Source organism: Plecotus auritus (assembly GCF_963455305.1).
Source record: "Plecotus auritus genome assembly, chromosome: 9".
NCBI lineage: Eukaryota > Metazoa > Chordata > Mammalia > Chiroptera > Vespertilionidae > Plecotus > Plecotus auritus.
In genome coordinates, this window is record NC_137783.1 from 78,681,571 (window position 1) to 78,708,767 (window position 27,197).

The following is a 27,197-nucleotide window of genomic DNA, read 5'->3' on the forward strand; positions in this document are numbered from 1 at the left end:
CTGGCCATTACTTATTTGCATATTTGTTGCCTCTGTCTCAAGGGATCCAACTACATAGATATTTGTTAGATCACCTTTTATTATCCACAGATTTATGAGGCTCTGTGTCTGTTCTTTTTTTCTTATGCTTTAGTTTGAGTAGTTTCTATTGCTAAGACCTCAAGTTCAGTTTGTTTTTCTATAGTTTTTAGTATGCAGTTAACTACATCCAATTAATTTTTACTTCATTTATATACCTCTGGAATATAATTTTTCATATTTCAACTGCCTCAACATACTTGAAATTGATCTCTGTCTTCTCAATTCATTGAGACTATCATATTTTGCTTGTTATCCCTTCCTGCACTGTGTAGCAGAAACAGTATGTTGTAGGCATAATTTCATGGTTTACCTTGTTTCTTTTCTATTAGTAAAAGCAGTCCTGCACTTCTCATTGTCTAATAGCTGAAAACAACTGTTTAAATTTTTTTGCCTACTTCTTGAATTACTTATGGCAAAAGACAATGCCAGTTACTGTCCATGGCCAAAAGACAAATATTTATTTTTAATAGACATTAGAATACAAGAATAATATAACACATATTAAATATTGTATAGTTCATTTGTGCATAACCTGTCACCATTCTGTTCTCTACTTTAGTAAATTTTCATATTTTTTAACATCAGCTATGGGTAATTAAATAATTTTAAATATCTGGGAAAGGTAAAAATATCTGGTCATAGTTTTTCTTTCAAGTGTAGGCATCTGAGCTTTAACACCTGGTTCTTCAAATGATCTTTGAACCTAAAAATAAAAATAAAGTTTTGTGTCCTTCACCTTGGGCAGAAGCAGAGAACCAATTACAGCATTTGTTGATGAGGATGGTGGGAATCGAGGATATTTCTAGAGAGGTCAAAGATCTATAACTGTCCTAAAAAGGAATCAAGCCTTTAATTATGCTGTCAACTCCCCATTCACACCCATAACATAAAACCCTAGGTCACAGCCTCGAATTTACCTTCAAATAAATTTGCACTAAATCCATGACCCCAGTGTTATAGGCTAACTAGTGTTTCCCCAAATTCCACATGTTGAAGCCATAACCCCTAGGACCTCAGAATGTGAGTGCATTTGGGAAAAGGACCTTTCAAGTGGTGATTAAGTTGAAATGAGGCCATTAGGTATTTCTATTCCAATATGACAATTGTCTTTATAAGAAGAGGAAATCTGGACATGGCAGAGACAGAAAGAATGTGGGTGCACAGAGAAAAGGTCATGTGAGGATACATTAAAAAGGAGGCAATCTGCAAGCCAAGCAGAGACCCCTCAGAAGAAATGAACTCTCTGAACACCTTGATGTGGGTCTTCCAGCCTCCGGAACTGTGAGAAATAAGTTTTTGTTGTTTGGTTATGGCAGCCTGGTGAATTAACACACCCATTAACCTGGAATATCCATTAACTCTATTTCTGATCCCCACACTTGAAAAAAAAAAAGTATTATATGACATATAGTAACCTGCACATTTTTAAAATGAACAACCTAATAAATTTTGACATATAGATATACTGGTAAATCATCACCACAATCCTATATAATAAAAGAGTAATATTCAAATTAGCCATAACTCCACTATACCCACAAACCACGCCCACAAACCACGCCCACCAGCCAATCAGGAGCGAATATGCAAATAAACCCAACCAAGATGGCTACGGCCACAGAGAGCAGAAGGGAGGCTTGGGTTTCCCCGGCAATGGAGAAAGCCAAGCTTTCTGCCTGCCCTTGCAGGCCTAGGCCTCCACTCCAGACTACAAAGTTTCAATGATAGAAGATACATAAAACCAAACAGAAATGGCGGCAGCCACGGAGCTGGAAAGAGCAGGAGGCTAGGGTTGCCCCTGGCAATGGAGGAAGCCAAGCTTTCCGTACACCCTGGCGGGCCCAGGCCTCCGCTTATGGCTACAAAGTTTCAATGATAGAAGATACATAAATCCAAAAAGAAATGGTGGCAGCCACGGAGCTGGAAAGAGCAGGAGGCTAGGGTTGCCCCTGGCAATGGAGGAAGCCAAGCTTTCCGCACACCCTGGCCAGCCCAGGCCTCTGTGTAAGGCTACAAAGTTTCAATTATAGAAGATACATGAATCCCAACAGAAAAGGCTGCCGCCACTGCGCAAGCAGAAGGCTTGGCTCTGCTCCAGGCTACAAAGTTTCAATTGTAGAAGATAAATAAACCCCAGATACCAGGGCCTCCGCTTGGGTCACCAGGGGGTGTGGCTGGCCTGCAAACCACCACAGGCCCCTCGCCCAGGCCACCCCACACCCCAAGGGAACTCCCACCCTGATCTGGGACACCCTTCAGGGCAAACCAGCTGGCTCCACCTGTGCACCAGGCCTCTATCCTATCTAATAAAAGAGTAATATGCAGATTGACCATCACTCCAACACACGAGATGGCTGCCCCCATGTGGTCAAAGATGGCTACCCCCATGTGGACACAAGATGGCCATCACAAGATGGCCAGCAAGGGAGGGCAGTTGGAAGGGACCAGGCCTGCAAGGGAGGGCAGTTGGGGGTGATCAAGCCTGCAGGGGAGGGCAGTTAGGGGTGACCAAGCCGGCAGAGGCGGGAAGTTGGGGGCGACCAGGCCTGTAGGGAAAGGCAGTTGGGAGGGACTCAGGCCTGCAGAGGAGAGCAGTTGGGGGGGACCATGCCTGCAAGGGAGGGCAGTTGGGGGCGATCAAGCCTGTAGGGGAGGGAAGTTAGGGTGACCAGGCCTGCAGGGGAGGGCAGTTAGGGGCAAACAGGCTGGCAGGGGAGTGGTTAGGGGGTGAACAGGCTGGCAGGCAGAAGCGGTTAGGGGCAATCAGGAAGTTGGGAGGCAGCAGTCCTGGATTGTGAGAGGGATGTCCGACTGCCCATTTAGGCCCGATCCCACTGGGCTGAGGGACACAGTCAGACATCCCTCAAGGGGTCCCAGATTGGAGAGGGTGCAGGCTGGGCTGAGGGACACCCCCCCCCCATGCATGAATTTCGTGCACTGGTTCTCTAGTAAATATAATAAATATGCCTATCACCCTCAAAAGTTTTCTCATGTCCTTTTATACTTTTCTCTCCAAATGCCCCCTCATTTTCAAACAAGTAATGAATGTTTTATACACTACTGGAGGCTTGGTGCACAAAATCGTGCACAGATAGGGACCCTAGGCCTGGGAGAGATTAAGGCCGGTCGGGGCCTACCTTATTTGATGCCAGCTCCTGGTCGTCAGCACATGTCATAGTGAGTGATCGAACTCCCAGTCTCCCATTCAAACTCCTGAGGGGACAATTTGCATATTAGGCTTATATATATAGACATCTGTCATTATAGGTTAGTTTATATTTAGAATTTCATATAAAGAAAATCATAAAATAGGTATAGTTTTTATTTCACTCTTTTACTCAGCATAATTATTCTTTTAATTCATCTATGAAGATATTTGAATTAATAGTTTATTCCTTTTTATAGCTGAGTAGTATTCTACTATATGAACACACCATTAATTATTTGTCCTTCCCACTGTTGATGGATATTTAATTTGCTTCCAGTTTTGAGTTATTACAAACATAGCTGTTATGAATATTCACATTCAAGTACCTAAATGTGACCATATACTTTCATTTATCTTGGATGGTAGGTGTAGGATTTGCTATTTAAGAGACTAGTGAAATATTTTCCAAAATGAAGTCATTTTATATTCCCACCAGCATTTCATGAGTTTCAGTTCCCACACAAATACTCCAACATTCAATGTGGTCAGTCTTTTTTATTTTATTTATTAAAAAGATATTTATTATTAGCCATTTTAGTTGTAATGTGTTATTTTCTCATGACTTATGGACATCTTTGCATGTTCTAATTTGCTGTGAGTTTTGTGTGTATGTGAAGTGTTTGATCAAATTTTTGTAGTTTTAGTTTTATTTCTTCTAATATTTGAGTGTTGAGAATTATTTATATATTATTAATAAAAACTTTGTGTAATAAAGCTTTATATATTATGAATAAAAGTACTTTTATATTATGGAAATAATCAGATATTTTCTTCTAATATATAATTATCCCTTCAATCTCCTAAATGTCTTTGGAAAAGGAGACAGGCTTATTTTTGATGAAGTCAAATTTATTATTTTTAATGGCTTATCCTTTTGGCCAATAATTTCATAACCCAAGGTCACAGAAAAATTCTCTTATAAGTTTGTCCAGAGGATTTATAATTATAGGTTTTATATTTAGATCTCAAGTAGATTTGGGGTTAGTTTTATATGATTCTAGGGTAATAATGGTTCACTATTTTTACATATGGATATCCAATTTTCCTTCTACCATTTGTTGAAAACACTCTATTCTCCACTGCATTGTTTTCACAATGGTGCCAAAAATCAGTTGGCCATACATGTTTGAATCTATTTCTGGGCTTTTCTCCAAACCTGTTAATTATATGTTTTTGTGTCAGTCATGCAGAAAATTTAAAAAAAGAAGTACATTAAACAACAGTATGTTCAACTCCAATTGTTAACATTTTTCTATATTTTCTTTATCTCCAATTGTTAACATTTTTCTATATTTTCTTTATCTAAGTTACTTTTCTGTGTAACCATCCCCAAATCCCCATAATTGTGCAGTCTGCCACCAGCTTTACTTTCTTGAACTCTTTCTATGTACCAGGAACATCTCATTAAATCCATATCTCAACTCTTCCAAACAGAATTTACTGTTATTTCTATTTTTACAAAAGAGATTTAGGCATGGAGATATGTCATTCCTGATCTTAGGAGATAAACATTGTCTTTTGCCATTAAATATGATATTAATTGTAGAGTTTTCATAGATATTCTTCATCCTAATATTTCAAATATTTGGGGATTTTCTAGAGACCTTCTCAGTACTGATTTCTAATTTGTTTCCATTTTAGTTAAAGAACATATTCTGTATGACTAGAATCATTATAAAATCATTGAGACTTGTTTTATGGCCCAGATGATGGCTTATTTTGGTAAATATTCCATGTACACTTGAAATGATTGTGCATTCTACTATTATTGGTTGATTGCTATATATATATACCAGTTGGGTCAAGTTGTTTGATCATGTTGTTCATGTCTTCTCTATCTTCTTCAGATTTTTGTGCCCTTTTTATATCAATTATTCAAAGATGGGTAATAAAATATCTGGCTGTAGATTTGTCCATTTCTCCATATAGTTCATTCCATTTTTGCTTCTTATATTTTCCTAGAGGCCCAGTGCACGGAAATTTGTGCACTTGGGTGGGGGGGGGCAGTCCCTCAGCCCAGCCTGCACCCTCTCTCAGTCTGGGAGCCCTCAGGGGATGTCCACCCGCCAGCTTAGGTCCACTCCCCAGGGCATCGTGCCTAAGCTGGCAGTCAGACATCCCTCTGGCAGTTCAGGAGCCCTCAGGGGATGTCAAACTGACAGCTTAGACCAGGGGTGGGCAAACTTTTTGACTCGAGGGCCACAATGTGTTCTTAAACTGGACCAGAGGGCCGGAACAAAAGCATGGATGGAGTGTGTGAACTAATATAAATTCAAAGTAAAGGAGCGGAGGGGAGAGCAAGAGAACCCTCCGCTCTTTCGGCTCCGCGGGCCAGATAGAACAGCCGAATGGGCCAGATCCGACCTGCGGGCCATAGTTTGCCCACGGCTGGCTTAGACCCTAAGCCACACTCGAACATCCGTAGTGCTGTGGAGGAGGCGGGAGAGGCTCCCTCCACCGAAGCTGCACTCACAGCTTTCAGCCCGGCTTGTGGCTGAGGGGAGCTTCCCCTGTGGGAGCTCACTGACCACCAAGGGGCAGCTCCTGCATTGAACATTAGTCCCCTGGTGGTCAGTGCACATCATAGTGACGGGTTGTTCCTGATCATTCTGCCATTAGGGTCAATTTGCTATTACCCTTTTATTATATAGGATAATTGTTTTTAAGTGCATAAATGTTTAGAATTGTTATGCCTTTCCCCTGAATTAATCTCATCATAGTTATACACATTTTATTCTGTTAATATTCTTTGATATAAAATTTATTTTATCTGAATCTAATAAACTATTCCAATTTGTTGTTGATTAATGTTAACATAATACACTTACTCATTATTGAATTGTTAACCTATTTATCTCATTATTTATAAAGTGTATTTGATGTAGGATGATTATATTTATCTTTTTTTCTTTTTCTTTTTTATGTAGTCTCATAATACTTAATATTTGATTGGTGTATTTAGATCATTTGCATTTAATATGATTATTGATAAGGTTAGGTTTAAATTTTGCTACTTTTAAAATTTGTGTTATCTGTTTTTTCCCCTCTTTTCAGTTTTTCTGCTGTCACTTGAGTTGAGTATTTTTATAATTTTGTTTTATGTCCTTTTTAGATTATTAGCTATAATTTCCATTTTGTTCTTTTAGTAGTTAATTCAGGGTTTATAATATATAACTTTTTAAAATTTATTGTTGAAAGTATTACAGATGTCCCCCTTTCTCCCCATTAACCCCTTTTAACCCACACTGCATCCTGCCCCAGGCATTCACCACACTATTGTCTGTGTCCATGGGTTATGCATATATGCATATAAGTTCTTTGGTTGATCTCTTCCTCACCTTCCCTCTGAGATCTGACAGTCTGTTCCATGTTTCTATGTTTCTGAATCTATTTTGTTCAACAGTTTATATTGTTCCATTAGATTCCACATATGAGTGAGATCATGTGATACTTGTCTTTCTCTGACTGACTTATTTCAGTTAGCATAATACTCTTGAGGTCCCTCCATGCTGCATCAAATGAAAAGAGATCCTTATTTTTTACTCCTACACAGTATTCCATGTTGTAAATGTATCACAGCTTTCTTATCCACTCATCTACTGATGGACTTCCAGATCTTAGCTATTGTAAATTGTGCTGCCATGAACACAGGGGTGCATATATTCTTTCTGATTGGTGTTTCCAGATTCTTAGGATATACTTATAGAACTGGAATCACTGGATCAAATCACAGTTTCATTTTTAATTTTTGAGAAAACTTCATACTGTTTTCAATAGTGGTTGTACCAGTCTACATTCCCAAGGTTCTCTTTTCTCCACATTCTTTCCAGTACTTGTCATTTGTTGATGATAGCCATTCTGACAGGTGTGAGGTAATACCTCATTGTCATTTTAATTTGCAACTTTCTGATCATTAGTGACTTTTAGCATTTTTTCATGTCTCTTGGCCATTTGTATGTCCACTTTGGAGAAGTGTCTATTTAGGTCCTTTGGCCATTTTTTAAATAGGATTATTTGTCTTCCTTTTGTTAAGTTGTATGAATTCCTTATATATTTTGGATATTAACATCTTATCAGATGTATCTTTGGAAAGTATATTTCCCCATGCAGTGGGCTCCCTTTTCATTTTATTGATGGTTTCTCTTGATGTGCAGAAGCCTTTTATTTTTATGTAGTACCATTTGTTTATTTCCTCCTTTGTTTCACTTGACCTAGAAGATGTATTGGCAAACATATTGCTATGATAGATGTCTGTGATTTTGCTGCCTATAGTTTCTTCTAGGATTTTTATGGTTTCATAATTTACATTAAGGTCTTTTATTTATTTTGAGTTTATTCTTTTGTATGGTACAAGTTGGTGATCTAGTTCCTTCCTTCCTTCCTTCCTTCCTTCCTTACTTCCTTCCTTCCTTCCTTCCTTCCTTCCTTTTTCTTTTTCTTTTTTTTTTTTTTTTTTGCATGTATCTGTCCAGTTTTCCCAACACCATTTATTGAAGAAACTGTCTTGACTCCATTGAATGCTCTTGCCTCCCTTGTCACATATTAATTGAGTATAATGGCCTGGGTCGATTTCTGGGGTCTCTGTTCTGTTCCATTGATCTATATGATTGTTCTTGTACCAGTACCAGATTGTTTTGATTACAGTGGCTTTGAAGTATAACTTGATATCTGGTATTGTGATCCTTCCAAATTTGTCTCTTTTTTTTTTCCTCTCAAGATTTCTGTGGCTATTTGGGGTCTTCTTTAGTTCCATATAAATTTTTGTATTATTTGTTCTAGAGTTGTGAAATATGCCATTGGTATTTTATTAGGGATTGGTATTTTAATATAGATTGTTTTGGTTAGTATGGCCATTTTAATGATATTAATTCTATGAACCTGTGAACATAGTATATTCTTGTTTATATCTTCCTCTATCTGTTTTTTCAATGCCCTGTAGTTTTCTGAGTACAGGTCTTTTACCTCCTTGGTTAAGTTTATACCTATGTGTCTTAATTTTTTGTTGCAATAGTAAATGGGATTTTTTTTTAGTTTTTCTTTCTATGAATTCATTATTGGTGTATAAAAATGCATAATATATAACTTTAACTTGTTATCTCACAACAGGTGTTATTATTTTTGTTTAAATCATCAAATTTTCCCTTAAAGAGTGTTTTTAAAAGGAAAATGTATACATAATTGTCCATGTAGTTACCATTTCCAGTATTTCCATTCCTTTCTGTGGATCTACATTTTCATATGGTATCATTTTCTTCTGCTGACTGACTTCCACTAACATTTCTTATAGTGCAGCTCTGCTGATGATGAGATATTTCAACTTCTGTATGGCTGAAAAGTCTTTACATTGCCTTTGTTTATGAAAAATAATTTTATGTTTTTCTGGACTTGGAATCCTAGGATGACTTTCTTTTGTCTTTCACTACTGTTTTCTAGCATTAATTGTTTCTGATAATTAATCTGCTTCACTCTTTACTCTGTTTCTCTCTATATAGCATGTTTCTTTTTTCTCTTCATTTTTTTTTTTACCAATAGTTTAGAGAATTTAGACTAATATGAGTCTGTTGTATTTATTCTATATTTTTAATACTTGAGGTTTGTTACCCTTCTTAAATCTATAGATTTATAGATTTTATTACATTTGGAGAAAATTTGGCTCTTATTTCTTCAAATATTATTTTCTTCCTTCCCCTTTAGGACTTAAATGTATCATAGGCCTTTTTCAGTTGATCTCACAATTCACTGGTGCTTTGTTTATTTTTTAATTGTATTTTTGTTGTTTGCTGTGCTTCATCTTGTATAGTGTCTTCAAGTTCATTATTTTTTATTTTTACAATATCTAATCAGCTAATAATCTAATTCAGTGTATTTTTCAGCTTACACATTCTAATTTATCTATCTCAAAATACAATTTAGATTTTTAAAATATTTTCCATGCCTCTACTTAGTTATTGGATATATTTATTATTATTTATTGTCCTTCTTGTTAATCTTAGTTATCTGTGTCAGTTATGATTCAGTTTTGATTATTCCGCTGATAGTGTGTTTTATTTTCCTGATTCTTTACATCCTTGGTAATTTTTATTCGATGTCATATATTTTGAAATTTATATTTTCAAGTGCTTTTGTATATATTCTTGTGCTTTGTTCTTGGATGTATTGTATGACTTGGGAAATTTTTTATCTTGTGTTTTGGTTTTAGATCTGTTGGGAAGGACCAGAGAATTATTTATTTCAGGGTCCTTTATTCCCTACAACTTAGGTAAGACCCTCCTGAGTAGTTTGCAGGCAAATTATTATATTTTTCCAGTCTGACTGGTGGCAATAGGCACTATTCCTGGCTTTGTATGGGTACCATAGTATTTTTCCTTGTAGTCCCTTAGGATAGCTATTTCCCCTGACTTAGCAGTACACACACACACACACACACACACACACACACACACTCTGAGCATACTCTGCTAAATATATCATGGAGACCCTCTGAAGGTCTCCAGAGTTCTCTCCTTGTGAAGGTCTCTCTTCTTTGATATTTTGTTCTGTGAACTCTAGCCACCTTGTTCTCCCTGGATTGTCAGCTCTGTCTCTTCAATTGTGGGAGTCCACCAGGCTCTGTCTTATTTCTGTTTCCATGTGCAGTAGCCTGGAAACTCACTCAAGATAGTAAGTTGGCATGTGTAAGAAAATATTATTCCCTACCACATGTTATCCCCATAGGTCATATTCATTTTCTATAATGTTCTCTATTTAATATTCTTTTTTATCTCTTCCTTATCTCCCATGTTTTTAATATTTTGAATATTAACATACATTAACTTTCTTTGCCTACTAGAGCCTAGTACTTTGAAAATAATTAAAAAGCAAAGTGTGCTACAGTGTGAATAATATTCATTTGTGTAAAATATGCAGCTGGGTATTTCTTCTATAAATTTTTTACTTCTATGAATAAATGAATACTATAACAGATAATATGCTACTTACCATCACAAATATTTTTGTCAGGTGATAATGCCTAGAATGTTCTTGAATATAATTTATAAGTTGTGTGATGAAGAGAGAACCACTTGCTCTTCTCCAGGAAACATTATCTGTGAATAAAAGAAATGCTAAATCTTGAGTTGCAGCCTTCATCCTTACAAAAAGGTCATAAATTGCAAATTCCTCCAGACAGACCTATGCATGGAGGAAAAATAAAGACTCAGATATCTGGGCTTGGCTTTACATACAAAGTGACATGGTGGACTTAGATTGAACTATAAATGACATCATGTAAAGGTTATAGCATCTCAGATGAGAAAGTAGAGTTTTAGAACCACAGTTCTATGCTTCAAAGTCTAAAACCAATATGTTTAGATCTTATTTCCTAGCAAATATTTTCTCACTTAATCTTAATTTTTTTAAGGCCTAAGAGCTACAAATTGATGACACAATTATTGAACTCACATCTGTCTGGCTCAGAAGATGCTTCAATACTACACCATGAATGTCCTCTTCCAATAAAAGGCCAGCCAGCAGGAAACCCAAGGATGCTCTCCCTTACTTAACAATGGGTGGTTCAATTCCTAGGTCAGTCGTGCAGGGGCAGAGACAGCTTTTGCTAAGTCTCCCGTATTCTGATATTTCAGTAGGCCATGCCTGGCCACAAAAGTCTACATGTTTCTGACTCTGGAAGGGTCCACATGTTTAAATGATATAGCTTTTCTATTGTTTTTTGTTGAGTTTGCTAAAATAGCCTAAACTTTTTACTCAAACGAACTTGGGTTCATATCTGAATACTACTAGTGTTTATTCAGGCAATTGATATAATTTTTGTGAGCTTTAGTTTCCTTTTTTTGGGTAAATGAGATGATAATAGTTAGCTGATAAAGATATGCTAGAATATATCTATCTCTATCTCTATCTCTATATCTCTCTCTATCACCTATATCATCTATATCTATATATCATCTAATCTACAGATATAGATATATAGATATGCATATGTTTTAATAAATTAAATTAAATATATTAAGTAAGAATAAGCTTTTGCTTCAACATTTTTGAAATTCTATCTGCCTTTATACAGGCCTGAGAATTATCTTCTTTCTACTATACTATCTTCTTTTTTAAATGATACCACCTTAAATATGATGATTTTGGGAATTAATCCTTTAAACCTCATTACTACCCCAGGTTACAATATCACTTTACCATGTGCTGTTAATTATTTAATGATCTTCTAACAGCATTTTATACCTCAATTTCCAAACTAGAAAATATGCTTTCTGCAAAGGAGCACACACCCTCTTTTTCTTTTAATACTTTCTCCAGCAGTGAAAACAATGCTATTTTGCACAATAGACTCACTACATCAATATTGCTGTGTGCCTGCTGATCACTTATAGGATATGCAGTACTAGCATCTGGGTGGATGTAGAACCTGAGGGAGACTGGATGACCATAGGAAGCAATGAAAGGAGGTTTCAGAAACTTCGACGGACTCTTCTTTCCTTTATAAATTCCTCCCAAAGACGGTTAGCATGTGTTCTCTCCTGGAATATTGAGCCAAATTATGATGGCAGGCAGTCCTCATCCCTACGAAACTTTGCCTACAAATGAAAGACATATACATGGTGTTGAGGAGCAGAAAGCAACGAAATCCTTCTCCACATGGGTCATGTGGACACCATCTTCCTTCAAGTCCTCTGGAGACTCTGCAGAGCTGTCTGCTGAGGCCACTGGAGAGTCACTGACCCACACCTCTCCACGGTTTGCTGAGGGAACACCACCTGTTATATTCTTCACTGCTAAGCCCATGCTAGCAATCCTTTGACAACTAACTAAATAAGATGCCCTTAATGAAGGTGTTCTAATTAACTGCGTGTGCGTTCACACACACACACACACACACACACACACACACACACACACAGTACAGGCCTAACACAACATTCTCTCTACTCCAATTTAACAGGATGTCAATAAATAGCAACTACCATCTAGACCTGAAATGTACCTATTGATCACGGAGCATAATGGTGCTATAAAATACTATTGACTATTCCTAAGTAACCAGTTTTTGGTTTAATGACAGTAAAATAACATTGCAATGTCAAGGAAAGAAACATCTGCTTAATTCAATAACAAGCATAGGATTCTAAAACAAATTTTTTCTTTCCTTTCCCATTGCTACTTATTCCTTCTAAGCCATTCCCCAAGTGATATAAATATCTTAAAGTTTGAATTAAAATATAAGAGAAGGAAATGTCATAATTATTTGTTGTTTTTTTGTTAGTTGAGGCATGATTTACATACAGTAAAATTGACTTTTAATTGAGTTTATTGGGATGACATTGGTTCACAAAACCATGCAGGTTTCAAGTGAACAACTCAACAAAACATCATCAGCACACTGCATTGTGCTCCCATCGCCCCAAGCAAAGTCTCTTTGCCTACTTCCACCTACCCCTACCCCCTTTCCTTCTGACTATCACCACACTTTTGTCTGTATCTATGTGTTATATAATATTTTTCTTAATCACTTCACCTTCTTTCATCCAGCCAGAGATAATATAATTTTGATTCATAAATGTTGAAATTAAAGCCATTTATATGTTACAATTTTAATAGTTCCACATAAAGATAATTTAGAGTTAGCATTAATATCATCATCACTTGCTATGGTCCACTGAGAGTGAATAGCATTTATATTCATTTGTATATCAATTTCTCTGTTGCATTGCTAGGTATTCGTCCCAAAGATGTATATTAGGTATAATTGCAAAAGTAAGGCAGGTTCAGGCTTATTTTCACTAGATATAAAACACCCAGTTAAAAGGTTGCATGATACACACCTCCATCAGAACTCACCACCTCTGCAGGCCTGGACAATGCTGACCTTGGACTTGTCCTTTAGATGGCAGCAGTTTCAATGGTTGAAAATCTGGAATAAAGTGTCATAAGGTAGCACATTTGGGTTTTCATCACTATGCAGAGTCCCACAGATTGTATGCAGGAAGCCATGAGACATGAACACCAAGAATGTACTATCTGAGGTCCTGCGCTCTGGGTGAGTGGCACATCTCTTTAGCACTATCTCCATGGCCTGAAAGAGAGTAAACCTTTAAACATCAGCTCATAATACCTGTCCTTTCTACCGCTGATGGTTTGTGGAATAGAAAGAATAAGTGGCAACTGCCTTGCACTGTACAGTGACCAATTTATGGAAGGTACTCAGAAATGGCCATTGTAATTGTTATTTTGCTGTTAATGTCATGGTTACTAGAATGCCCTCCTTTAAAAAAAATTCTACCAGAGAGAAATTAGGTGAAACTATGCAAAATGGCCATTTTTGTAAGTCAAAGTGTTTCAGGATTGGAATTTTCTATCTCTTTATTGATACTCTTATTTTGTTCATATATCTTATTCCTGTCTTTGCCAATGTCTTCCTTTAGTTTTTTGAGCACATTTAAGAGAGTTGTTTAAAGTCTTTATCTAATAAGTCTGCTATCTGGGCTTCCTAGTGGATGATATTTTTTCCTTTTACTTTGTTCCTTTGAATGGCCTGTGCTTTCTTGCTTCTTTATGTGCCTTGTGATTTTGTTAAGAAAATGGGATATTTTAATTTTATAATAACTTCAGAAGTCAGTTTCTCCTCTTACCCCAGAATTTGCAGTTTTTGTTGTTGTTGTTACTATTGCTATTAGGTATTTCTGTGCCAGAAATTAGTCTGAGATGAAAGCTTGGTCTTCTCAGGTATTTTTTTTTTGAATAACTGAGCATAGATGATAGCTTTCTAGATCCCAGATTCAAAGTTGTTTTTGAATGTCAAAAACAAACAAACAGGTACAGCTCCTTTAAATCTTCTGGAAGCCATGTTAGTCTGTGGGGATTGAAACAATGCACTCAGATTCCGTGCTCACACTCAGCAAGCTAAAGCAGCAATGAAATCAGAACTGTGAACCCTGCTATTTTGGGAAGAAGGTCCTCATTGTCCATTCTGGATTCATCAGGTGGCACCATAAATGTAGTTTGTAGTCCCCATAGCTGCCTGCCACAGAATGATCAATACTGGGGAATGATCAATATGTAGTCACCACTGTACTCACAGCTAAAACTGATGGAAATTAGCCAAGATGTTCCCTGGAAGCTGTAAGTGTTCAGATGAATGCCAGAATTCCAAAATAGTTACTGCAGATTATTTATGTTGTGCAGTTGTTCTGCAGGTGGAGAGAGTGATGGCTTTCTGGCACTTCCTGCTCCTCTATCTTCCCTGACGTCACTCTTCTCTGTTGGTTATTTTTTACTTGCAGTCCCTAGGCTCCATTTCTTACTTTTATCTTCCCTGTTGTGTGCTCTCTAGGTCATATACCAGTTGAGCTTTATTGTCAAGAAGCTTCAAATTGTGTGTGGCCAATAGGCTGCACTAGCAGGATATTTGAGGAAATGAGAGAGCAGTAGAAGAGAGGGGTTAGAACATGCTACCCCTCCACATGCCCACATACCCCAGTGTTGCCACAATACTGTCAGTGGTCATGTCTCTATAACTGCAGTGCTTCTGCGTGATCCTGTTCTCCAGCTGTTACCACTTCACCACATTCTGTAACAAAGTGTGTGTGTGTGTGTGTGTGTGTGTGTGTGTGTGTGTGTGTGTGTGACTTCTATATGAAGTAAAGTGAGCAATTTGGGGTTTAATAATAATACAAATAACCACAATAATAATGACAACGTTGTGACCGACATATACATGCTCAAAGGAAATATAGATAATTATAGATACCACCTTTAACTTTTTTATATAAAGTTTAAGAAATCAGGTTCCAGAGAATTTAAGTAGATAGCATCAAATTACAAAGCTAGTCATTAGAAGTATATGGGCATGCAGGATTATATGTACTACACAGGAAGAGACTCTTACCCTGGCTGTGAGATTCTCTTCCACCTGCACACTGTAGCCCAGGTCCTCAAGCAGCACTTTCATTCCAGTGATGTCATGATTGGACCCATTACGCCTTGGAAGGTGGTCAAACTCTGTGTTAGAGATTATGAGGGCCAGATGAATGTGGACCCCCTTCTCTCTTATTGGATAAATCTTTAGAACAAAGGAAAATTAGATGCATCACATTTTTTCTCATATCCACAGCATAGTCAGTTACACTCTCAAGCATATGACAGTTATTTGTTTGTCTGCTAATTTTTCCAGAACAATTTCTTTACTCTGTAACACTAATGGATAGAAGATGAAGTTTCTTAAGGCCATCAAACCTAAGAGAAAAGGCTAGGGAGGGTGAGGGATGGGTAAGAGATCAACCAAAGGACTTGAATGCATGCATATAAGCATAACCAATGGACACAGACAGTAAAGGGGTGTAGGCATGTGCTGGGAGGTGGGAGTGGCTGGGGAGAGGTCAATGAGGAAAAAAGGAGTCATATGTAATAATTTGAACAATAAAAATTAAAAAAAAGAAAGCCATGGGAAATGGACAATGGACTGTAACCTAAGGTGTGATTAAAAGAATGAATTCCCAGAGTGTTGAACAAGAACAGATGTAGGCTTTTCATTCAATTTTTTTGTGGAGTGCACTAGAATATTTTCTCTTTCCTTCTCTCCTTTGTTCCATTTAACCAAAACTTATCTAATATTTAAAATCCATTTCCACATATGTGGAATCTAATGAACAAAGTAAACTGTTGAACAAAATACATTCAGAAACATAGAAGCATGGAACAGACTGCAGAATCTCAGAGGGAAGGCAGGGTTGGTGGGTGAGTGGGAGGAGAACTTGTAGGCATATATGGATAACCGATGGACACAGGCAATAGGGTGGTGGAGGCCTGGGACATGGGCAGGCAATAAAGGATCAATGGGAGAAAAAAGTGGACATATGTAATACTTTCAACAATAAAGATTTTTTTAAAAATCCATTTCCAATTTTTTTGAAGATTAAAGACATTCTCCACCTAGTTTAGTCTACATTGATCATAATTAAAGCTTCATGCCCTTTATGTGGACACTAGAGGCCCAATGCATGAAATTCGTGCAAGGGGCAGGCCCTCACAGCCCTGGCTGCCGCGGCTTCATCTGGAAGGTCGTCCAGATGGTCGTTCTGCTGTTCAGTCTAATTACCATATTAACTCTTTATTATATAGGATTATTTTTCTAGCATATACATATGATTTAGTATCTATATGTAATGCATTACAGCATTATTTATTCATTATTGCCAATTTAATTCTCTTAATAGAATAAATTTACCTATTTATAGTTACTTATTAATTATTATTTCCCAGACATCCCCCTAGGGGTCCTGGATTGTGAGAGGGTGCAGGCCAGGCCAAGGGACCCCACCAGTGTACGAATCTGTGCAGCAGGCCTCTAGTATGCATATAAGATCTTTGGTTAATCTCTCTCCACCCTTCCCCTCCCCACTTCCCTCTGAGATTCATCAGTCTGTTCCATGTTTCCATGCCTGTGGCTCTGCTCCTGCATTGAGTGTCTGACCCCTGGTGGTCAGTGCACATTATAGCTACTGGTCAGACGGTCAAATGGTCGGCCAGTCGGCTGGTTGCTTAGGCTCCATATATATATGGAGTCAAAAAGGTCTGTAAACAAACCTTGTAAGGCCTTTACTAATTGACTATCTAAACTCAATCCTTGCTCAGATTCCTTTCTCTTGAGCACTAGCTTTTTTTGTTTTGTCAATTTCTCACAAATTTACTGTTTCTCTCTCTAAAAAGTATCACAGGTGTCCAGTTTGACCATTTCTTTGAACCTCATTTTATGATCTGAACATCATGTTGTGATTCGCCTGTGCATAAATCTTTAATTGTGTTTTTTTTCTTTAATCTAGTTTTGTGTCAATATTATTAGTTTAACCATAAGAACTAAAAAGAAGGTTAGAAGATGGGAATTCTGTTATTCAATGGCAGTGTCATATCCAAAGAGTCATTGCAAAAATCAATGTCAATGAGCTTTTTCCCTACATTTTCTTCTAGGAGTTTAGTTTAATAGTTTCAAATCTTGCATGTAAATCTACTCCATTTTGAGTTCATTTTTGTGAATGGTGTAAGATAGGAATTCAATTTCATTCTTTTGTATATCTAGTTTTCCCTATTTACTTATTTATTTTTACTTAGCCATTTGTATTTTTATTGAACTTTTCTGAATTTTTAAAAAATTTCTGTCCAGTTATGACAATTAAATGGGAAGCCACAATTACAATTCACAAACTATGGCCAGAAAAATAACACACAGCCCATCAGGAATGACAGCAAACTCTTTCCATTATATTGATTCAAAAGATTCCACGGCACAAGTGTCAAATATGAGCACTGCCACTTTTTTCTTGGAGGGGGAAAGCCATTTACTCTGGCAGTACTTTACACTTTCAGGAAGTGGTTTTGATACCACAAGTTACAGTAAGCAAGACTGTAACAAACTTGGAGGGCATGGTTTTGTGAGGTCAGTGGCTACTTGCCTGGAAGACTATCCTTGTACCTAGTGGATGGCCTGTCAGCCCCAGCTGGCTGAGTCTTCCCAGGTGTTGAAAGAGGAAACAGACCTTCCTGCATAGAGGGCAAAAATTTCTGTGGAGCAGAGTGAGTGTTTTCTGTGTTTTCAACCCTCTCCCCACCTCGAAGCAAGTTCTCAAGCTTTCCGGAAGCTGCTTTCGGTCACATGACCCTCTATCGCAATGACCTTTTCCTACACATTTATTAAAGAGACTGTCCTTTCCCATTGAGTGTTATTGATTTCCCTTTCAAATGTTAGTTGACCATATGTGCCTGGATTCTTGCTTCTGTTTGATTGGCCTATGTCTGTTTTTACGCCAGTGACACACAATTTTTATTACTACAGCTTTGAAATATAGCTTGAAATCAGGAAGTGTGATCCCTCCAACTTTGTTCTTTCTCAAGATTGCTTTGGCTACTTAAGATATTTTGTTAACTAACCTCTTTAATTAAAGGGATTAATATCCAAAATATATAAGAAACTCAAATAATTCAATTGCAAAAACAAATAATATGATTTTAAAATAGGCAAAGGAGCAAAAATGGCAGTTTTTACAAAAATGCCATATATAGGGTCTGCACGTATATAAAAAGGTCTTTGATGACACTAATCCTCAGAGAAATGCAAATCAAAACCACAATGAGGTATCATCTCACATCTGCTAGAATGGCCACTATCAAAATGACAAGAGACAGCATGTAGAGAAAAGCCTGCATGTGGAGAAAAGAAACCCTTGTGCACTGTTAATGGGAATGTAAATTGGTACAGCACTCTGGAAAACAGCATGGAAGTTTCTCAAAAATAATAAAAATAAATAAAAAGAAAAAAAAAACTATCATGTGACTTAACAACCACATTCCTGGGTATATTTATCTAAAGGAAATGAAATCACTATCCCCAAAAGATATCTGTACCACCATATTTATTGTAGCATTATTTCCAATAGCCACACATGGAAATCACCTGTATCCTTCAATAGTTAAATGGATTAAAAATATCATATAGCCAAAACCGGTTTGGCTTAGTGGATAGAGCGTCGGCCTGCGGACTGAAGGGTCCCGGGTTCGATTCCGGTCAAGGGCATGTACCTTGGTTGCGGGCACATCCCCAGTGGGGGGTGTGCAGGAGGCAGCTGATCGATGTTTCTCTCTCATCGATGTTTCTAGCTCTCTATCCCTCTCCCTTCCTCTCTGTAAAAAATCAATAAAAATATATTTAAAAAAAATATCATATATATAATTCATCCATGAAAAAGAAGGAAATTCTGCTAATTTGAGACAATGTTGATAAGCCCTGAGGGCATTATGCTAAGGAAAATAAATGTCAGACAGAAAAAAAGCAATAAAGCAAATATTGTATGATCTCACTTGAATATGAAATCTAAAAATGCTGAACTATAGACAAAGAGAGTAGATTGTTAGTTACCATGTTTTAGGGGGTTGGAGAAATGAGGAACAAACTTCCAGTTATATGATAAATAAGTTCTAGGATTTTCTGTACAACATGGTGGCTATAGTTAATAGTACTGTATCAGATACTTGAAAGTTGCTGATCTTAAACATTCTTACCAAAAAAGAATAAAGAGAGAGAGAGAGAGTCCTGGTCAGTGTGGCTTAGTGGTTGAGCTTGGACCTATGAACCAAGAGATCAAGGTTGATTTCCTCCAGTCAGGGAACATACCCAGGTTTTGAGTTCAATCCCCAGGAGGGAGCGTGCAGGAGGCTCCAATCAATGATTCTTTCTCATCATTGATATTTCCATCTCTCCTTCCTTCTCCCTCTCTGAAATCAATAAAGATATATTTTTTTTAAAAAGAATGATAACTATATGAAGTGATGGATGTTAACTAAACTTATTGTGGTAATTATGTCACAACATATACATATATCAAATCATTATGTGTACATCCTAGACTTACACAATGTTATATGTCAATTTATATCTCAATAAAGCTAGGAAAAAAATAAAGTATCAGAATTAAACATTGACCAGGGAGATTTTTAAACTGAAAATGCAGTCAGTCGATTTTATTGCAAGCTCCCAAGCCCATGGGCAGGCACCTCCTCTCAGCTTTGGTAGGCAGCTGGCCGGCCACCACAGACAGAGAAAGACTCCAAGAAGCACCTGCACAGAGCCTTTATGCTCCAAACCTCCCCCAAACTGAAGCCTCTTATCTTCCAGAGGCTCATTTTCACCTTGCAAGAAGACAGACTTACTAGTAAGTGACTTCTCTAGCCAGTTTAACAGGTTGTTGTCTCATATGAGGCCCATGAAACAATTTCTGTTATTCATCTCCTCCACTCATATACATATTCTAGTTATTATAGAAAATAAATTATATGATGTCCTTTAGCTCCGTTTGCAACTCTAATGAAAAGGGCTGTAAAAATACTACAAAATAATGTTTGTCCTTGTCTTCTGTCTTTATTTTAGCAGTAAAACACCAAAACAATTATGAAAACAGCTATAAGGTGAGTTCTTTAGATGGGCCTGGTACCTGGCACCATAGATGACTAGGAATCCCTCTATAGACACAAAATGATTTGATGGCTCCAAAGACGATTTATCACACAAGATCAAGTTCAATAATTTTCTGTCTGTTATTAGTCATTGGCTTTCTCTTTAATCATAGCCAAGTGTTCTTATTCCAAATTTCTGAATCAATAAACTAAGGGCTATTAGAGAATGTAAAAAGCCATTGGCCAGTGAATTATGATATTTTTGTATACTAATCCTAGTTTTTTCAACTTTCCAGCTCAGTGACTGTGAACAAATAAGTTAACCTTTCTGAGTCCCATTTGGTAAATTATAAACAAGGGTATTCCATGTACCACCGATTCATGGAGTTTTTGTAAAAAGCTAATCAGGTACTTTATAGCTAGCAAGATTTAGCAAATAACAATGCATTAATCCTGGTTAAAAATGTCACAAATATTTTATGGGACACATTTATCTAAATATTTGTGTTGCTAGAGGATTGGGTTGATGGTATGCCTCCACTGCTAGTGGGAGTGGGGTGGCTCTTGTGATATCTTTGGGAAAGGAATTTTCTAAGACTCACATAGGAGAATGAATGGTTTTTATTTGCGTAGAGTTACATCCCTCAGTTGGTAAAGTCCCATTGTCGTTAAATCAGTCCTGATAAAGGTGCACTTGGGACTGTAGCAGAGCCAAAAGCAGGGCCAGTGTCCAGAGTTTCCGTTCCATGGTGGAGTTGAGTTCAATGCAGCATCAGGGTAGTTAAAATCCATTGTTTCGTTGTGTGGAGTCCACATGGCTGTGAGCCATGTGGGCAAATGCAGGGGAGTGAGCCCCCTGCAACAGGAGTCCCACAAAAGCAAGAGAGTCTCGAGGGAAAGAAAGAAAGAGAGAGAACTCCCTCTGTTCAGGAATTTAAATATCATATCTTCCCTTGTTTGCAGTAGCCATGCCTATTTTGGCCACTGACAGGTAAGCAGCTTCCCAGGTCACCCAGGCCTTACTGGGCATGTGTCTATAATCCAGTCCCTTCCCCCATGGGTCTGCAGAGAATAGGTTTGGAGAATGTTAACTGCATATTCTGGCAACGCTGTATAAATGACATGCCTGTGTTACCTAGTTTCCCCTTTCCTCCTTCCCTGTTGATAATAATCAGATTATTAACGGCATAATTTGGGTCTTCTTTATATTAAAACTAGAGGCCTGGTGCACAAAATTCATGCACGGGGGTGGGGAGGGTGGGGTCCCTCAGCCCAGCCTGCACCCTCTCCAATCTGGGACCCCTCGGGGGATGTCCAACTGCCTGTTTAGGCCCGATCCCTGTGGTATCAGGCCTAAACAGGCAGTTGAACATCCCTTTCACAATCTGGGACTGCTGGCTCCCAACCGCTCGCCTGCCTGTCTGATTGCCCCTAACTGCTTCTGCCTGCCAGCCTATTCACCCCCTAACCTCTCCCCTGCCAGCCTGATTGATGCCTAATTGCTCCCCTGCCAGCCCGATCGTCACCAACTGCCCTCCCCTGACAGCCCAGTCACCCCCAAATGCCCTCCCCTGCATATTCCCTCTTTATTAGATAGGGTTTTTCTTTAACATATTGCACAGCCCAAACTGGATGGAGCGTCGGCCTGCAGACTCAATGGTCCCAGGTTTGATTCCGGTCAAGGGCATGTACCTTGGTTGGGGGCACATACCCAGTCGGGAGTGTGCAGGAGGCAGCTGATCAATGTTTCTCTCTCATAGATGTTTCTAGCTCTCTATTCCTTTCACTTCCTCTCTGTAAAAAATCAATAAAATATGTATTTTTTAAAAAAAGAAACATTTGTGATTCCTCCATATCTGCCTGGCTGGTGTGACTCAGTGGTTGAGACCCCAGGCTACCGCCGCTGGGAAGGGGATCTCGCCGTGGGGGTGCACGCCCCTCCCAGGCTGAGACCCCAGCCCAGGCTGCCACCGCTGGGAGGGGATCGCGCTGTGAGGGTGCACATCCCTCCCAGGCTGAGACCCCAGGCTGCCGCCGCTGGGAGGGGATCGCGCCATGGAAAGTTAATTTGTTTTTGTTTTTTACAAAGGGTCAGGAGGGCCTCTGGGCAGCATTCCGCCAGGCCGCTTACTCTGCTGGCTCTCAGCGGTACACCTCCCTGAGACTGGGGGACTCCCGCGGGGCTGAGAGGACTGGGCACCACCATCTTGTGGCTATGGGTGCCACCATTTTTGTCGTGGAGTGACAGTTAATTTGCATATTACTCTCTTATTAGATAGGAAGTTTATATGTTATTTAACGGAAATTTAAATTTAACTGCTGTCCAGTGTTTTATCTGGCAAGACTATTAATACTTAGGACCAGATAATACTTTGTTGTAGGGAGCTGTCCTGTGTATTGTAGAATGTTCAGCAGCATTGCTTGCTTTTACCCCCTGGGTTCCAATAATATTTCCCCCATGGTGACTACCAATAATGTCTTCAGACTTTACAAAATTCGGTCCCTCCCCCACCCTCACTTCACAATGAACCTTTCTAGATTTTAAGTTAGATATAGTGGGTAAAGTGTCTGCTCTCTCACAAGTTGTGTTACATTTGGCTTAGCCTCAGTTTCTTTAACATTACAGTAGGAATAATAATATTATGTTTGTGTGGATTAAATGATAAAACTTGTTTAATACACATTTATATAGTGCCTTATAAAATTATTTCAATTATTTATTAACTAGAGGCCCATTGCAGGAAGATTCCTGCAAGAATAGGGCTTCCTGCGGCCTTCTCTGCCACCCTGCCTGCTTCCCTCCCTTCTCCGCAGCCCCGCCTGCTTCCCTCCCTGCCTGCTTCCCTCCCTGCCTGCTTCCCTCCCTTCTCCGCAGCCCCGCCTGCTTCTCCACCACCTCACTTGCTTCTCTGCAGCTTTGCTCCCTTCTGCAGTGCTTGGCTTCCTTCTATGCTGTCTTCAGTCTTCACTCTGTGCCTGGATATGCAACTTAACTGCCATCTTGGTTGGGTTAATTTGCATACTCACTCCTGATTGGCTTGTGGGCATAGCAGAGGTATGGTCAATTTGCATGTTTCTCTTTTATTAGATAGGATTTACTATACAGGATGAGTATATGATGTGGGTGACTTTAAGTTCATTTTATAGATGAGAAAACTGAGGCACAGAGAGGTTAAACAATTGGCCCAAGTCCACACAGCAAGTAAATGGCAGAGCCATAATTCAAACCCATTTGGTCTGACAGCAAAACCTGGTTATTCATTATGGCAGGCTGCCTCTCAGAAACAGGGCATGGATTGTGTGGCAGGTGCCTGGTACAGAATAAGAGCTAAGTAGTCTGCATTGATTGTAAGAGTTAGGTTAGTGTTATCATGTTATACAGCCCTGAAAGCAGGTACTGTGTTATAAGTTTCCTTTTGAACTTTTTTACACTGTGTGCTTACAACCACCTTTTGAGCTAGATAGGAAAGGCAAGTAGCAGCAACTTTGTCTGATGAATAATACTTGGCCTTATACTTGCCAGAGAGATGAGGTTGTTATCATAGTTAGCTAATTATTAATAAGGGGAAGAAAGCAAGGAAAGCCAGACATTACTGAGCAAGGGCCACCTGGGAACGCTGGGTCTGTTTGCTTCACTAGGGATCTACAGCTTCATACACACTCCAGGGGATTAATGCCCCTTCCTTCCCCTCTCCTAGATTGTTTGGGAGAAGTAGGGGGAGATAAGAACATGCACAATAGAAGTCAAAATGGTTCAGGGAGAGGTACTTGACTGTAGAGATCTATCAGTCTAACCTGGGGAAATAATAAATTGATTAGGTGTTGGACCCCATCAGAAGCCCTCAGAAGCTTAGGAAGTTGATTGGATATTGGGAAAAACCTCTTGGTTCCTCCCAAGCCTGAGAATACATGATCCCTGATAACCAAAGAAGGTTTCTTTCTCTTGCTTGGTGACGCACGCTCCTCTGTTCATGTGCGTGTTTTCTCTCCTGGGAGCACAGGACCATGCCTCCCATGCCAACTTAGCAGCGACTGGGCTGTAGACTGACTGGGCTCTGAAGGGACTAAGCTTAATATGAAGCAGAAGCTTTGGACACTTACTTTTTGTCCGGCCCTGCTGAAGATGTGATTGCACTTTTTCCATGGGAAGAGGGAAGGAGCTGGATGGGACATTGGAAAGCCAGGAGGGAAACTCTGATTTTTCACCACCAAAACACCTAGCCACACCACAGTCTCCCATGCATGGATTCTTGAAATGCTTTCCTTGCAAGCCCATTGAAGAGCCTAATTTCAACCACCAACAAGATGAGCTTGATGAGAATCCAGTTTTTCTCAACCTGGGCCAGATCTCTCTAGTATCAAAGTAACATTCATCTTGAGCATTATGCCAAACTTAAGATAGTCTGGGGGACAAAAGCATAAGAAAAAAACAAACAACAACAACAACAACAAAACATACAATAGAAGAGAGTAGATAATCCACTAAATGGTAGGACAAACCTGGAGTGCCAGACTAGAATTTGAGAAAAAGATGGATTTAAAAGTACTCTGGGCTTTAAAGAATGGCAAGGTTTTCAATGTGCAGGTACAAACAGAAAGGGACTGTATTTGAGAATTTACTAAGTTCTGGCATTGTGGTGGATGCTTTACAACAATAGAATACTGTTCACTAACATCCCTATGAAGGAATGTTAGTGTTATATCTCCATTTTACAGGTGGATTAAAGCTCTAGTTTAAGATTCTTTCAGGAAGTCACATCGTTAATACCTGCTAGAAATCAAATTTAAATTTACTCTTCCAATTCCAAAACCTAAGCTATTTCATGTGTGAATAGTAGAGAGGAAAGGTGAGGGTGGGGAGGAAAAGATATTTCATTTTAAAGAGAGAATGCCTGTTAAAGAGCAATGTACAAAGTTCTCCTTCAGTCCTATATCTACACATCACCTAAAACAATTGCTACCTAGAAGTAATCAGTGTATATTATAAAATACAGATAGAATGAAAGAAGAATAAATGTCAACATAGCAAATTTGTGAATGAAAAATAATTTGGAAAAATATCTGGTAATATAGATAAATCATTTTTAAAAAATTAAACTGTGAAGATATTTGCAGGAAAGATAAATATGAATTAAGAATTTAATCATAATACATTCCTCCATTTATCTTCTTCATTAAGTGCTATTTATAGACTGTCTAATAAATGTCAGACACAGAATTAAGATCTAGTGATTCAAAACAAGAATAAGGCATTGTCCTTGTCCTTAATTTTTTTTATTGACTACTCAGGAATTCAGATATGTGAGTCACTCATTGGCATTAACAAAATTAAAGTTTGCACAAGGTGGGTAGTAAACAGGTTAGATGAACAGGTTTGGCAATAGCATTTGCGTAGAACAAAAGTCCTGGACTATTTTGTTCTCATAAACTCAGTGGGTGCTAGGACAACTGAATGCAGTCTTAAATTGCATTAATCTTAATTCACTTAAAAATATGTATTGTGCTGTAACGGGTTTGGCTCAGTGGACAGAGCATCGGCCTGTGGACGCAAGGGTCCCAGGTTCAATTACGGTCAAGGGCATGTACCTTGGTTGCAGGCACATCCCCAGTAGGGGGTGTGCAGGAGACAGCTGATTGATGTTTCTCTCTCATTGATATTTCTAACTCTCTCTCCTTCTCCCTTCCTCTCTGTAAAAAAAAATCAATAAAATATATTTTTTAAAAATATAAGTATTGTGACCCTACTATATATCATATACTGTGCTAAGTGAGAATGGGTAAGGTATAGAATCTTGGATTGTCTTAGGAAAGGCCACAGACTAATACATATAGTAATTGCAAGTTGTAATTCATATTATGAAGGACAAATGTGTAGATGTGGTGGAGGGTGTAACTGTAACAAATTACCACAAATCCAGTTGCTTAAGACATTGACAATTTATTATTTTATAATTTTGGAGGTCACTGAACTGAAATAAAGGTGTCAGAAGGGCTGTGTTCCTTACAGAGGTGCTAAGGGTGAATTCTTTCTCTTGCTTTTTCCACATTTCCAGGTTCATGGTCTTTTGTCACTTTGTTCACTGCTTGTGTCATTGTTGCCCTGAACAGTCAGTCAGAGGGGCAGGCCACTTGAGAGCTGTGCTGAGGGCACAGGCATGCTGGGATCCAGAGGTGCCCTCCAGACTCCATCAGGGTCCCTGGACATGTGGACACCTGTCCAACATGGAGAGGTGGGCTAAGGCCTGCAGCATCTCAGGGATCCTAAGGGAGGGCCTGCAATCCCCCCTTCACAATCTGCAACCGCCCCCCCGCTTTAACCTCCCCACTGATCTTGATACCATGGACAGTCAGGTATCACCAGGGGAGTCTCTCCCACTGGCCAAGATAGAGCAAGGGGAGGATTTTACATTTATAATCCCAAAAGCTAGCAACATGAATGGACAGGACCCCAGCTCAAAAGCTAGCAAGATAACTGGATGGAGAAAAGAAGCCTTACCCTCACTATCCCTATAAGAACTGCAGGCTTGAGCAGGAAGGCGAGATGATCTTTGGGACAGTAGCCCACCATTTTCCCAGGGCAGCTGCTGAATAAACATCTTTCCTTTTGCACCAGCACCTGTCTCCCAAGTTTGGCTTTCATTGTGATGGGCAGCAGAATCCACTTGTTCAGTTTCACTATTACATCTACTTTTGTAACTCTGACTCTTGCCTCCATCTTTTTCTTAAAGAACCACTTATATGAATGGGTTGACATTGATCATAAAGAATATTTTCTCCATCTCGAGGTTTTTAATTTAAATATATCTATAGCCGAAACCGGTTTGGCTCAGTGGATAGAGCGTCAGCCTGCGGACTGAAAGGTCCCAGGTTTGATTCCGGTCAAGGGCATGTACCTTGGTTGTGGGCACATCCCCGGTGGGGGGTGTGCAGGAGACAGCTGATCAATGTTTCTCTCTCATCG

General features: G+C 38.8%; 1 protein-coding gene across 1 annotated transcript; it reads right to left on the reverse strand.

Moving 5' to 3' along the window:
- Positions 1-676: 676 nt before the first annotated feature.
- On the reverse strand, positions 677-26,951 carry LOC308233566 (caspase-13-like; the record flags this gene model as incomplete). The annotated part of the gene is given in 7 exon segments (XM_080640582.1): positions 677-784; positions 10,268-10,374; positions 11,896-12,039; positions 13,136-13,193; positions 13,197-13,370; positions 15,183-15,356; positions 26,733-26,951. Coding segments are annotated over 7 exon segments (984 nt in total).
- Positions 26,952-27,197: the final 246 nt, after the last annotated feature.